General features: G+C 28.4%; 1 protein-coding gene across 2 annotated transcripts in view; it reads right to left on the bottom strand.

The window, feature by feature from the left end:
- LOC132948503 (serine/threonine-protein kinase N) overlaps positions 1 to 14,948 on the bottom strand; it is a 29,858-nt gene extending 14,910 nt beyond the window's left edge. Inside the window, exons 1-5 of one of the 2 annotated variants that reach the window (XM_061018998.1) lie at positions 14,385 to 14,948; positions 4,950 to 5,373; positions 3,092 to 3,204; positions 2,831 to 3,026; positions 903 to 1,057 (exon numbers count right to left, since the gene is read on the bottom strand). In XM_061018998.1, coding sequence (XP_060874981.1) covers positions 903 to 1,057; positions 2,831 to 3,026; positions 3,092 to 3,204; positions 4,950 to 5,373; positions 14,385 to 14,402 — 906 coding nt within the window. In that variant the 5' untranslated portion in view covers positions 14,403 to 14,948. The remainder of the gene's footprint in view (positions 1 to 902; positions 1,058 to 2,830; positions 3,027 to 3,091; positions 3,205 to 4,949; positions 5,374 to 14,384) is intronic. The other variant, XM_061019000.1, reaches the window with a different exon arrangement.
- Positions 14,949 to 15,818: the final 870 nt, after the last annotated feature.

Here is a 15,818-nt window from a genome sequence, read left to right as displayed (position 1 = left end):
ATTATTATTTAATTTTGTATTCTATTTTCAAAATAAAAAAAAATTGTAATTAAATGGTTTTTAAATTGTTTTTGAGACAATATTTAGGCAAATCAATGTCATACCCACATAAAAATTATTCTCTATCGTTTTTGCAATGGGTGATTTTACTCTAAGATTACTCAAAAACACGAAAAAAAATGATTCTGCATAAATGTGTTTTGTCTATCTTGTGTGTAGGTCAGAGAGAGAAAACAAACAGTGCGCTGACATCCTCTTAAGTGGTTAAGGTACTAAATCAGTACCTACAACATATTATTATGTAACTAAGTTATCCTTATTTGTACCTAACAAGATAAAAAATGATTGTTATATTTTGTCCTATAATGCTAAAAAACATTATCTTTAATTTATCTTAAATCTGCCTTAAATTTATTTTCAGCACTTTGATTAATATAGTATGGGTAACTTTAATATTAGAGTGAATTAACTTTTATTTTCAAACAGAAAAGTAAGAACATTATTTTTGTTTTCTCCTGGATTTTTAAGATATGATTATTAAGAGAGTTCTTGAAAATTTGTTGAATTGTAAAAATTTAAATGCTCATAAAAGTTAATAATGTGTATAAAAAATAGATCAATTCACTGTATTATTAATAGTTACTACACAATACTAGAACTGATTTACACAAAACGTTGTATGTTTGTAACATATGAGGATGTGAGACCTCTTCTAAATGAATCTAGTTTTAGTAAAATTTAAATATTTTAAAATAGAAATTACATATATGAAGGTATATCAGTTGTAATAGTATTAACTATAAATTATTTAATTTCTTTTGTAACTCATTTAACCCTTCATTTAACTGTATAATTTGTTTTTCTACATATTGAAGATTTATATATAACTATAAAATGCTTACTTCTTGAAGAGCTTTTTTTTCTGCAATTTTGGAACTTTGCAATGTTCTAATAACATTTTTGGCTCCTTCTACAACCGCTGCTTCAATTCTTAATCTATGCCTTAGCTCTGCAACACGTTCTTCCAATGGGGTTTCTAAATGTGACTCAGACTTCTCTAAAATCAAAATACCATAAAAAAAATTAAAGATTGTACATTAAATACAGTCATCAAGTTGGTGCACATACTCATATAGTGAATAGTGATCAATAATAAATCGGTTTTAAATGCATAAAGATTTTTTTTCTTAATAAAGGCATACAATCATAAGTAAAATTTCTAAGTTGGTATATTATGTATATTTTTTACTCTTTTTCTTAAATAAATTGGATAACTGTTAAATGAAATAATTCTGAATATTTTTACATTTTAAATTCTGAGTGGAGTATTGGTTTTATAATTATCTGTTGTTGTTTTTGGTGTGTTCACTTCGTAGTATAGTAGAAAAAAATTTCTGTGATCTTCATTTTTGAAGATGATCTCAGGTAACAAATTTTTTATACCCAGTTCATTGAGAGAATGTTTATACTACACACATATGACTGGAGCCGAGGAGTAGGGATTTTGGTGGTTGCGGCAAGGTACGACACATTTCGATTTGGGCACAACCACATTCTCTCGGTAAACAGAGTAAGGTTGGTCTTTCAGGAGGTCAAAAGTAAAAATTCCAAGTAAATTTTTATAAGATTCATCAGAGAATTTGCCAATAATACAATTTTTTTATTTTAACATCAAAGTGATAAAAAATGGTTATAAAATTAGTAATAGGTAATAACTCAAGTTTTTCTTACTAATATTTGAAAAAAAAGTTTAGCGCATTCACATTAATTTTTTATAAGTTTTTGAAGTTAAAATGTTGACAAATATTGATATCAAACATATAATAACAATATATACACAAACAATTCTTGTTGTTTTGTTATAATTAAATAATCATAAGAAATTGAAATATTTCACTATTACTTAAATTATATTTTGCTATACACAAAACAATTTTCAAATTATTAAGCTTATTTATAACTATTATTTAATTTTTTTAGATTTTCTTCATTAAACAGTGTAAAAAAAATGCTGTTAAAAAGTTTGAAATGTAATAGAAGGATCATCAAGTTAAGCTTATAGCAATTTAAAAATATTAAAAATATATGAACACATTATTGTTTTATAATTGTTTGAAGATTAAATTTTGACAAAATTCATCAAAATAAACAATGATTTCTGATTAAATTCAAATTTAATATATCCATAGAAGTACACAATATGACATCTACTAAAAAGCAAAGCAAGTTACACAATTCTTTTAAAATGAGTCCTCTCAAACATATCAGAACCTATTATTGGACAGAATTAAATAACTAAAAATTATTTTGTACTATTGGGGAAGCAGATTAATAAAATGTTTCTGGTGGAAACAATTTGTACCTTCAGATTCAGGATTTATAGATATAGTTTTGTATTGGTTATTTTACTTTTTATAATAAATTATTTCCTTTATCAAAACTTTATACGCTTTTATAGCTAACTATATGTTGGTAAGTACAATTTCTACTGATATTATCAAATGCATTCAAATACACTTTACTTAAAGCAAAATGTAGGCGAAATGTCGGGAAAATACATACAATATCCAGACTCCAAGTAGGGGGGACCCGCCTATCGACTATATAACCATCAGTATGATAGGCATCGACAGCGCTCCCAGTGTTAATCTGTCTTCCCAATAAGATATTAATTTTTTTTTTATAAATGTTTTTACAAATTTATTTGAAATTTCTAGTTTTAACAATTTAATTTATGTTGATCTGAAAAACACTAACTATAATACCTCTTAATGTACACAATTTCCTAAAAAATAAGTACCACTCTTAAGATAATTATAATTTTTCTAACCATGTTTGTTTTCACTATTAGATTTCATTTCTTCTTTTTGCTGTTTAGTCTGCTTTCCTTTCAAAATAGCCATTCTTAGGTATTCAATTTTCAATTTAGAGTCTGATAACATTTGTTGGGCGTCAGCTAATAACTTTTTATCTCGTGAATGGCCATTACTTAAACTTTGAATCATATTTTCAGCTCCTTGTTTGACCTGAAGAAAATACAAATGTTAATTGCACAAATAATTAAATTTAATGTTTTGCTTCTAAAATTTACCTTTAATTCTATATTCAGCTGTTTTTCTAATTGCACTAGTCTGAGGTCACTCACAAAATTAGATTCTTGGACTTGGTTAGGTGATTGACCAACAAACTGCATAGGCAAAGAACCTAAAAATATAATTATTACTATACATTCTAAAACACAATTTTTATAATATATCTTTTATATTTTAATAATAACAAAAACAACAGCCAAGTGTCAACTCATAATTCATTTACTCATTACAAACAGTTTTAATGTATGTATGGCATGTGTATAACATAACAAAATATGGTATACATGTAATAAACTAATAATCAGTATTTATGAAGGAATTTTTCAATGTAAATAATAACCAACATATTTTCTATTACACACCCAAATGTTTTATTTAATTTTGAACTAAAACCAATTATTTACAATATATGTATAAGGCATCTAAATAATGGAGAATATTATAGATACATTTACTTGAGTAACTAATCAATAATGAGTATCATATATAACCTGGAAAATCATAAGTTTCTTTCAGAAGGATTCATTACATCTCTATTCTAATAATCACAGTATAAACTTGATGGTCCAGTGAATGCATTAGTCTGGGTGACACTAATTATTAATAGTAATTTGTATAAATCTCAGAACACAATAAACTTATGAAACAAATGTATCTACAATAGTTTTGTGATTTAGGATCCCCTCCACCCCACATATGCTTAAACCATATTTTACACGGTGTCTTTTGTTCAAAATTTTTCAAAATTTGTTTGAAATTAAAGTTGTACCACTCTGAAAATAATTAATTCATTAATAACTAATTGAATATAATTAATTTGCACATAAACGTAATCCAATTTATTTAATGGTTCTTTCTTTTTTTTTCATTTTCCAATTTTGACACTAAAATAATTTCCAAACAAGCAAAACTAATATTTAAGTACACTATAAAACATAAGAATCACTCATATACATAAACAAAAATTGGTAAGAGAAATCCAAGACTTTACAACAATGTAAATAATATTATTGTTATTAACAATGAGCTAGATTTTATTTTCTCATCATTACTTATATAATTTTATTCTTAAAAGTTTAACAAAATAACAATAGATAATTGCTTTCCGACCAGTGTAAAAATATTAAATGAGAAAATAAATAATATGTCATGGTAGACATAAAAAAATATCCTATACATAGCTTAACGATGAGAATAACAGACAAATATTTGATGCATCAATTGAAAATTTAAAGCCATATTATAATACATTAGGAAAGCATTTTGAAATATATGATTTTGCTTATTATATAATTCAAGATAAGTCTCATTAGAAAAATAGGAGGGTATTCAACACTCTTAGTTTTTTCATTAAAATTGTGCCTTAGCATCTAATAAGGATTTTTTTTTAAATACTGTTATAGCAAAAAGTTGCAAACATTGAAAAAATTTAACATAATACACAAATATAGAACATTTAACATCACAAAAATACAAAATATACAAAATTTGACAAAAAAAAAATATTAGATTCCCTAAAAATGTTGTGCCGTTCATTCTTATAAGATTACCTAATTAGCTCAAAAATCACGCTTAAAATAGAAATAGCTGATCTATGTCATCATGCTTAAATGAATTACTTTCAATGTATTTCATAACTACGCAACAGAAAACAACAACAAAGACAAGCTAAACAAGGACAACCGGTCACTTTTAATTAGTAAGTATTTAAATATATTTATCAGTGTCTAATCACAGTCATAGTACTTAAGTATAATAATAAATCTTAAAGAATAATTTGTTTTATAACTTGGACTATAATTTTTACAAGAAATTTTGATGATTAGGTAATTGTACATATTTTAAATTTTTAGTTACTTGAAATAGGTCGATCTGTTGAACCATTTATTCCAGATGTCTTATGAACTCCAGATGAAAACGAATTATTTGAAGCACCAGAACACGACTGTTGTCCTGTTGCTCCATGGCTGAGTATGATATGGGATTCAAGTTCTTGTAGTTCTGCCTGAAGTTCTGCAAGCTTAGTGTTGGATTTCTTCACGATATCCGTAACATCTGACAATGATTTTCGATCCGTGACAACTTCACGCAATTTTTCAGCCCCTTCTTTGATTTTAAGCTCTCGTCGAATCTCACGCCTAATGGTTTCCTTCAGCTCGTCTAATCGGGCAGGAGTTAATGCATCGATGATCGACGGATCGTGTCCTATACCATCAGTGTTTGTTACCAAACCATACTTAAAACCCAATTCATATAAAACAGGATTGTATAAATATTCACCCTGAAAAAACAAAATGTTTTTATTTTAATTTCATATTTAAAAATGTTTAATAGGAATCAATTACATACAATTATTCAAAATATTATGTTATTTAGTTATACCTATAAGCAAATTCTTTTTAAAAAAAAATGCTCATAATTGTTAGCTACCTTTTTTTAAATTAATTTTTAAATTAATAATATATTTTTTGGTATTCTTGTCGTTTGAGGTCTACCTCAAACTTTCCGACTACCTATTTAACGATTAAACTTCAATGACGAATAAACCTTTATCTTAACGATGTAATTTCTATATAAATAATATAATGCTACAATAAAACCTGGGTCCAGCAATAATCGTGACTATAGTCGTAAATGTATGAGAAAACCAGTTTAGTTAGTGCTGTAGTACTTATGTGATACATTATTCTGCAGTTTATACACTTTAGACATTATGTTAGCCAGTTAGCCAAACATTTCAATGTAATTATTCAATCAGGGGAAAATAGTAAATACCATAGCTTTTTTAAAGGAAAAAAGACTAATTGAAATCGATTATCCTCCTTGCGTACATTGTGGTTCACCAAACAAATTTTATACTCGAAAAGAACGGGGAAAAGATCGAACAGTGATACGATGCACTAAGAAAACCGGCAGAGAACTTAATCCGTCCGTAAAGGTAACACTTTTTTCACGTACAAAGATAAAAATGGTCGATGTAATAGTGGTTTATCTTAGAATTAGCTTATTATTGATGTCTTGAAATACCACAAAATACTATAGTAAAATTAAAGGGACGTGGAAATCACACAGTACACGACTGGATGAACTTATGTCGTGACTTGCCGGTAGCTGCTTTTTGAAAAAAGAAGGAAATGGGAGGTACAAATACCATTGTTCAAGTCGATGAATCTTTAATGCGTAGAAAAATAAAGTACAACAGAGGACGATCATTAGGGGCTGATATTGCTACTGAAAATGTAGATATAAAACGAGGTGAGCGATGAAGAGGAACCTGATTTTAGTAATCGAAAATTATGGTAAAAACATGCTGGTCCATGGGTGTTTGGAATGTGCCGAAAAGACGAAAATGATATAATTTAGGCAAGATACTTTGTTGTAGAAAAAAGAGACAGACCGAACATTGCACGGAATAATTCAAAATTAAATTAAAATTGGTACAGAAATACACTCAGACGAATAGCTTGCATGTAAGACATCAGAAACTAAAGGGTACATACATAAAACCATAAACCATTCCCAATGTTTAGTCGATCCCACCAGTGGTGCACACACACAACGCATAGAAAGTTTATGGGGAGGTTTAAAACTTCAAACTGTAAAAAAAATGCATGGTACATCATTGCTGCCCTCGTATTTAGCGGAACAATGAGGGCGTCTAAAAAACAATACAGATGATACATTTGAATATTTTTTAAGAGACGTAAAATTATATTGTACCCAATGTAAATAATAAAAATGATGATAGTATTTTTTGATTTTTATACATGTAGATATATTATTATATTAGGTATTACATTTGTTATGAATTTTTGATAATTATTTTTCCCTACCGAATAATAATAATAAAAATGATGTTAGTATTTTTTTGATTTTTATACATATAGACATATTATAATATTATATTTATTTTATTTAATTACTATAAATATTGTGTATCGTTAAATCAAATATACTATAATTTTACTATAAATTAATTACATATAAAAATTATGTTATAGACCGCATATATGACGTATAGAAACATGTGTGGTAGACGGCAAGTGTGCGCGGTACACCTCATATGTTATGTAAAAACGCATAGAAAACCTATTTTTTCAAGTATTTTTCAATTATGGATCATGTTCAACTTATTAAAATTTTCAATTTGGTGAAAAATATTCAAATTTTTGATTTTTAGAATGTATAGGTGGTAATAAATTTATGATTTTAGATAAATATACCTTAATAATTATATATACCTAAAATTTAGTTTCACAAAGTTTAAAAGATAGGTAAAAAGTTATAATAAATATTGTGATTTCAAAAACTAATTTGCTAGCAAATGTTTATGTTTGAGAAAATTTACATTTCTATAAGTACATACAAAATATACCTAATAGTAAAATTTAAAAATATTTATTAATCATATAGAAACATTAGGTAGGTATAATTAGACATTTGTAGATTGTCAATTTAACATCAACCTTCAAATCAATATATTTAAAGGTACTAGCCATTTAAAGGACATAAAATTAAGTTCTTTTATAAAGAATTAGCATCTTGTGGTAAAAATTATTATAAGAGAAAAAGGATTTAATTTTTCTTTATTATTAAAAGAAAAAATCATTCTAAAATCATATTATTAGGTAAACATCAGTTTTAGTTTAATTTAGAATAAATATCAAAAAACTAGGTATTTAATACTATATACCTAAATATATAATAATAGTTTTAAAGTAAGTACAGTTAAATATTTGGTTCTATTAATTTACATTGATTTTACAAGAGAACATTATCATTCCTATAGGAAATGTTTAGGAAAGAAAAAAACATTGGCAGGATGTGATATACGATGATTATTAAATTATATTAATTAAATGTAAACTTTATCAGAAATATTATCTATACAATTTAGGTATAAAATTACTAGGTACTCTAATTGATTAAACAGAAACATTTAAAAATAATAAACTACTAGATTATTTCAAACATAATTAGATACTTATGTAAATTAGTCTGAATGAAGAGGTAATTTTTATTTTATTTAACAGAGAAATGGATGTAAATTATTTTTTAAATGTGATGATTTATCATATTGAAAATAAAAATATATGTTATAGATTATTAAGGTCATGTTGGTACCTACATATGTTCCCAATGACATTGAACATTTTATTTTTAGATAGCAATTTAAAATATTTAACTATTAACTCTCTGAAGATCGTTTTCGTCTTTCATATTATATTATTAATCTTTATAAAAATTATCTATGTTATCATCAATGTTAAATCAATTAACAATAAAAATCAAAACATGTCACAACTCATAATAATGATTACAATTTACATTAAAAAATGTTTGTATTTAAGAAAAAACAATAGGTACCTATTTAGTATTTACGTTTAACCCTTTCACTGCTACACTATTTATCCACTGCAACCTGTGTATGCTACGTAAAATACAATATTTACTTTTTTTTTAAAATTAAAATTATTAGATCAATATGATCTAATAATTTAAGTTTAAAGTAATGTGAGTCAAGGTTTCCTAATCTTGTATGGTTACAGACAAATGAGAATATTACAAAATGCAGGGACGTAATAGTACGTCTGGATCAGTGAAAGGGTTAACTCTATACCGACTATACCTACCTACACCAATTTTTTCATAAGTAAATAAATAATACAAAAAAATTGGTTTTTTAGATACTTATTTTAATGTGAAGAACTTAACTTTAGTTTCTAATCTTTTCATCAACTAAATTAAAAAAATCAATAAAAATCTATTGACATTAGTAGTAAACATATTATTTGGTTTGGGTTTCTATTTCAATAATTCTATTATTTAAGAGAATGTCAGCATACCATTTGTTTTCTCTTTCTGACCCATGCGGAACACAACAAATTTATGTTTAGTAGAACCAACTTTATATTGTTACTTTTAATATTAAGAGTGAATTCAAATTATCAAACTTTAAGCTAAGAACATTACCTGTGTGTGTCCCTGCATTGGCTTTTTTACAATATTTTAATTTTTATACAATTTATAAGCATTTTTTAACTAAAATAATTTACCGCTCATAACTTATATAAAAATTAAAATATCATAAAATAGTCAACGTATGGAAATAGGTAATATTCTTAACTTTGTTAAGTTTGACAAAGTTAATTAGTTCTGATATTAAAAGTAATAACACTTGGTTATGCTAAACATAAATTTGCCATATTGTGCGTGGGTCAGAGAGAGAAACTAAATAGTGCGCCAACATCCTCTTAAGTGATTACTTTAAGCTGAACTCACTGTAATAAAATATTAATTGGAAAATAATTAGGTAGAGTAAACACTTAAGGCTATACATTAAAACCCACTTAATTGAGTAGATACAAATAGGGCCAAGCTAGGTATAAGTCATTAAGAGGATGTCAGCGCACTATTTTTTTTTCTCACTGACCCATACACAATATAGACAAAACACATTTGGGCAGAATCGTTTTTTCTATGGTTTTAAGTAATCTTAGAGCAAAATCACCCATTAAAAAAAGATAGAGAATAATATTTTTGAGGGAATGACATATCAATTTGTCTAAATATTGTTTCAAAACAATTTAAATTTACAAAACTTTTTTGTTTATTTTAAAAGTCAAATAATAATAAAATATAAAATTGATTTGTCATTCCCCCTAAAATATTATTCTCTATAATTTTTTGTAATGGGTGGTTTTACTCTAAGATTACTCAAAACATAGAAAAAATGATTCTGAGTAAATGCGTTTTGTCTATAATGCGCGTGGGCCAGAGAGAGTAAAAACAAATAGTGTGCTGACATCCTCTTACGTTTATTAATTACTTATAACAAACCATTAAAAAAGTTTTTGACAAAATATTCTTGTCTACTAAACTATTAGTTTTTAAAAATCCATTTTTACCATTTTCCTACCCTCATATCATAGTTATTATTACTTGTGTAAGGTAGGTACGAGGTAACTATTAGTATAATAACAATTAGGTAAGTTAATAACGGTTAATACTGATAAATATTTTATGTGCATATAATAAAAACAATGTAAAACACTAAAACTATATACATATACCTATATACACCTATAGGTATATGCATTCTAAAATAATAATTAATTTGTATAGTTTAACTTTGATAGTTTTTAAAATAATATACTTGTATTAAATTACATGCTAAATGTCATGTCATACAGTTAAGTAATAGGATATTACAATTAGCAGTACCCATTAGGTTGGTCAACTTTGGTCAACACATTCCTATAATTAATATTTTGTAGGTAATTATTACTTTACGTAGTACCTAGGTATCTTCTAATCAGGGGACGTAATGCTAATTTAGGGGACGTAATGCTGCTAACATAGTTGCCCCTCCGGTTCTCGATACCAGGAAAAAAAAAAGTATCTTCTAATCAATATTTTTTCTTATTTAGTAATTTTAGAATTTTTTTAAATTGTATGACTACTCATATGACTAGTAGTTAATATCTGATAAATCAAGAAATAATCTCAGAAATACAAAGACCCGTTTTTTTTTTTTACAGTACTTTAATATGGTTATACATTTCAGAAAATAAATAATTACAGGACAGCAAACAAAATAACTAGGAACCTATATTTTTAACTAAAATTTAATGATAAGTATAATAATAATACATATGTTAACTGTATTATATATTTAAATGTATGCAAATAACCAAGTGTCACAATATATTGCTAAAAATAAAAACTACCTTAGTACATACCTAATCATTGAGAGGTTAGCGTTTATACACTATTATGAATTAATATAGTTATACCTTCAAATTCTCAATTATATGATAAGTTATAGAAATCTATTTTATAAAAGTCCATAGTTAGTAACATCAAGTTTAAATTTTTAACTGTTGGAATTTTCTAATTCATACTTTTTGATGATATTTTTTAGTTGTTAATAATATGTATATTACAGTTTTAGACTCGGTTTTAAACTTCAGTTATTATTGCCCAATATATCTTAATTAACTAACCTACCTACTCACAACTAAAGTAGGTACTTATTATTTTGTATTAATACATATTGTTATATTTTACTAATTTATAATACCTACATAGTACATACCTATCTACTTTATTTTTATGGCAGTTAAACATAGAATTGTAATATAGGTAATTTCCCAATATAAATAATATTGTTTACACCTATCGTTATATAATATATAATTTTAAAAAGTAGAACATATATATTTATTATTTAAGCAAGCATTTACCCACCCAACTCTTTTAATTGTATTTAAAATATGTTTATAAATATGTAGATAAGTACCTAACTTGAGTATTATCAAGCTTAGCTATTAACTTAAATTCAACTTTAATTCTGCAGATATACAATTTATCTGAACACTCATTTTTAGTTTATTATTAGTACAAAAACTATAATTATTTTTATTTTTGACAGTAGTAAATTTTAATACAATTAAATAAGTACACTGAGAATCCACTGTTATATCCTAAAGGCATTAAAGTATTGTAAATTAAAAGTCAAAAGGATAAACTTGTCTTAATGGTTTATTTTAACTACCTACTAAGTAGTATTTACCTATAGATAATAATTTTATGTAGGTACTCCCCCAATATATATACGTACAATGTACATATTATACTCGATATTGTACATAACAACACGTGGCTCAAAATCAATTCAAAATATTAAAACTATTCAAGGCGCATTCCTAAAATAAAATTCTTGTGTTAATTTCTTAAACCTCCCACCTTATACTGAATACCTGCCTACATTATTGAGTACAAAATAATACCCGAGATAATACCTACCTACGTGAAATACAAACAGAACATAAACAAATTGGTCTCGAAATTGGTATAGATGGATTCAATGAATACGTATATTTTGTTTTGAATGTTATTAAATCTTAACTCGAATTGGTGCCCATTACATCAAGTGAACATGAATAATATACATTATTGTACTCTGTTATCCTGTTGAACTAAAGATATTATAGTGCCTATACTATAATAACCCAGGGTAGGTATTAAAATAATATAATATTATGTCACTCGACATTTCAACAACACCAAATTTTTCATATTCTAATCAAAAGTAGCAAATATGAGACTAAATACCTATAAATTGACTCATCTATTGAAAACAACACTATTTTTTATCAGTTCTCTATTTCATTTGAAATAATGGAGGAGAAAACCTAATTATTTTCATTTTTTACAAATATAGGTAAAGTACTCATCTTAAGAGTTGTCAGTATGCAATATTCCCGACAATACACAATGAACTACCTTCCCAAAAACATGCCTGTATTAATTATTTAGTTTATTAGTATCAGAGTAAACCACAAAACCAGGGTACAGTCTGCGTCTGCACACCAACCAAGCTTTCAAATTCCCAAGTCAAGCATGCCTTAACTGACAACTGCCCTTATATTATACTCAACTTCTTTTTTAAAATTGATTTATAGTCTTATACACGTTATATACCTACTTTTTTACCATCATACTAAGGCATATTGTTTGATTAATAAGTATCCAGGACCACAAAAAAATATAGAGTATGGTAGGTATACGTACTGACTTCATGAACATATGACCTTGAAAGAGCTCCAAACATCTGGAGTAAGCGAGAGTAAAGCTTTAACGTAAACTTCAGCTTACAGACTGACTGTAGGTAGTTCTTAATTTTTACGTTATTCAAGTTGGCAATATCTAAGCTGTTTAGTAACATTCAACAAATTCAATAACAGAACTTTCAGATTAAGCATAATAGTTTTTGACAGACCTAAGCGAGGACCTAAGGTAAATCAAGTACTGCAAGATAATTTTGATAAGAATAAAAAAAGTATTAACTCTGATATTAGTTATTAAAACGTTATTAAAACGTACACATTTAAATATTAACAACATAATATGCACTTCAAACAAGAGAAGCCATGCGGGGGACAAGTGGGTGCCTATTAAATCTCTGTGAGCACAATTGACTTATTCATAAGAATATACTATATATGTCTTTATAAATACTTGTAGTATAAAAATTATATAATTTTCAAAGAAAAATAATTCAAAAGCTTAAATATTGTTAATTATATAAATATTTAAAACAAGGTTTAAAACAAATGTGTTTAAATTAATGACTTAACTTAAATTAACTACCTACCTATAAACTTGAGTCCTTAAAGAATTTAAAAAAGCAATAGATATCAGTTTATCGTTTTACCATGTTAGTTCTTTGTATATAATATATAACAAGGTATATTATAGATTAACTAGGTACATATAGGCAAATCCGGTAAAATCATTCAGAAATACTTAGGTACCTAAGTCTTGGGAATCTTTTATAAGTACCTACGTTTGAATTTGTTTACATATATTATAATATATTATGAGCAACTAGATAAGCAACATACCTACTATTTTTATTAAATTATTTTCAAAAAATATAAATAGGTCGGTACCTAGGTAGATAGGTAGGTAATGTTTAATTTACGAGTCAAAAAGTGAATTTATCCAAATATCAGTAAGGTATACTGAACAAATTGGTGTACCTATAACTACTACTATAATGCTACACGAAACATATTGTAACTATATATCTAATCAAAAAGCAATCATAATATGTAATAGCGGCACAATATTTTCGGATACAACAATCTTAATGTGCTAACCCGATACTATACACATGGCAGCAGGAGCGATTTAATGTTAAGAGACTAAACCTAACACGGGGTGCGCCTAGGCATAGACAACAGAACAACAACAACAACAACAACAGTAAACACGAGTAAACATTTAGTAAACAATAACAATAGGTATTACAATATCATTATTATTTACAAACAAGGCGAGCGATCTGAGTGCACGGCTAATGTTCGAGCGCTAGTGCATCGGCGTCGCCGCCAACAGGTGCGGGCGGAAAACGCAAGCCCAAAAATACCCGCTTCCCGCCGCACAACCTTGGAACAAAACGTAGCGTGATGCGTGCCTACAACTGCCTAACTGCTCAAATAAACGATTATTATGTGTATGCCACACGGAACGAACAACACCACTTTATAGGTATCGATCGATAAGCCCGTGAAGGTGCCTACCGGGCGACGACGTACAACACACATATTCACTCGTCTAACAAATATAATGTTTCGTTTACATTCAGTCGGACGGGCGGGACGAGAAAAAGTCGAAAAATCCGACCAAAACGACATTAGTCCGCGTTCGGGGGGCAGAATTTACGGTTTAAACGCGCATCGTCGGTGCGGTGCGGGGTGTTGGACCACAGGTGAATGAACTTACCTGATAATACTCGGCCATTTCAACCGCCGCCTGACTGACGCCGGCAACACGGACAGCGACCGCGGGCAGCTGCTGCTCTCCTACGACGACACGTTCAAGCGACAACGGGCGACCATCACACCAGCCGCCAACCGGTTGGAGGGCGAACGTAAAAGCTCGACGCGCACGCACAATCACACAGACAACAACACGGAACCGCGCGACGGCGACCGATCTACGCGGACGAGCGAACAAAAACGACTACCGGCGGCGGAGGAACGCGGAAAACCATTTCGTTTTGCGGCCACGGCTCCTCTAGTTGCGCGCAATCCGACGACACACGAACACCATTTTTTTTTCCTTCCCGTGGCACCGGTGGAGGGGAAAACAATAATAACATACGCACGCACGCTCGCCGTACACACGAAACTTGAGGACCGTTGGAATTTGATTAATGACTCGGCTGCCGACTACAACTCACAACTCGGTATTCAGTTGTACTCGAGGAGGCTCGACTCGACTCGTTGCCGGTCGTCACTCGTCAGCGTCAGACCGCCAGTCTCGTTCGGCTCTGCGCTCGCTAGTCGCTACGCGATCGGAGCGAGAACGGAGCTGATGCGCAATCGCGGTGGGTCCAGTGTCGCCACATCCTCGGCGTGGCCAGAGAGAACACGAATAATATAATATACAGTAGTAATAACTATATATACAGTAATATTATTATCATTACGAGACACGACTACGAAGTACCACTGCGGAGGCGATTATACATTATATTCTATCTTTGTGACTATAATACGTCTATACTACTATAATAGTATATTAGTACCTTATAATAATATGGGTTATAATATATTATATATTTAAATAATATACAATATAGGTAGATAGTCATTACTCATTACTAATTAGTCATTTGCATCGTGGTATAAATTCTGTATTTATGTGGTATTAGGTAAGACATTGATTTTATAATATTTTATAAAATCAACGGTAATAGCCAATAGGTATACAACTTAGTACTTACTCTGGTGACTTGTACGCTTTTATATAGATTTAGACAATTTCGTCACTCACTATCCAGTGACTATAATAAATTATTATGTAGGTAACCTAACTAATCAGTAACTGCGTCAGATTCTTTGTTCTGTGATCAGATTTTAATATTAAAATAATGATAAAATATCTATCTATAATATATATGTATAGTATATAATAATATGTAAGCTGTATGTCTGTAGGTTACACCTTGTCACCTTACACACATTAGATATGTTTGCAATTCTGTCAGTTCTATGACAAGTATTTTAAATACATTAATATAATGTAAATATTAAATAACACAAGACCGTCAATAAAATCATCGTCGGAGGGTTATAGTTTACTCTACCATTGTACAGTTGTGACCATGACAAACTAAATATCATGATATAAATTATAAATAACATGTTTATG

This window comes from Metopolophium dirhodum, chromosome 7 (genome assembly GCF_019925205.1).
Source record: "Metopolophium dirhodum isolate CAU chromosome 7, ASM1992520v1, whole genome shotgun sequence".
Classification (NCBI taxonomy): domain Eukaryota; kingdom Metazoa; phylum Arthropoda; class Insecta; order Hemiptera; family Aphididae; genus Metopolophium; species Metopolophium dirhodum.
The sequence above is the reverse complement of the archived record's forward strand: the minus strand, read 5'-3'. Positions and strand labels throughout refer to the sequence as shown.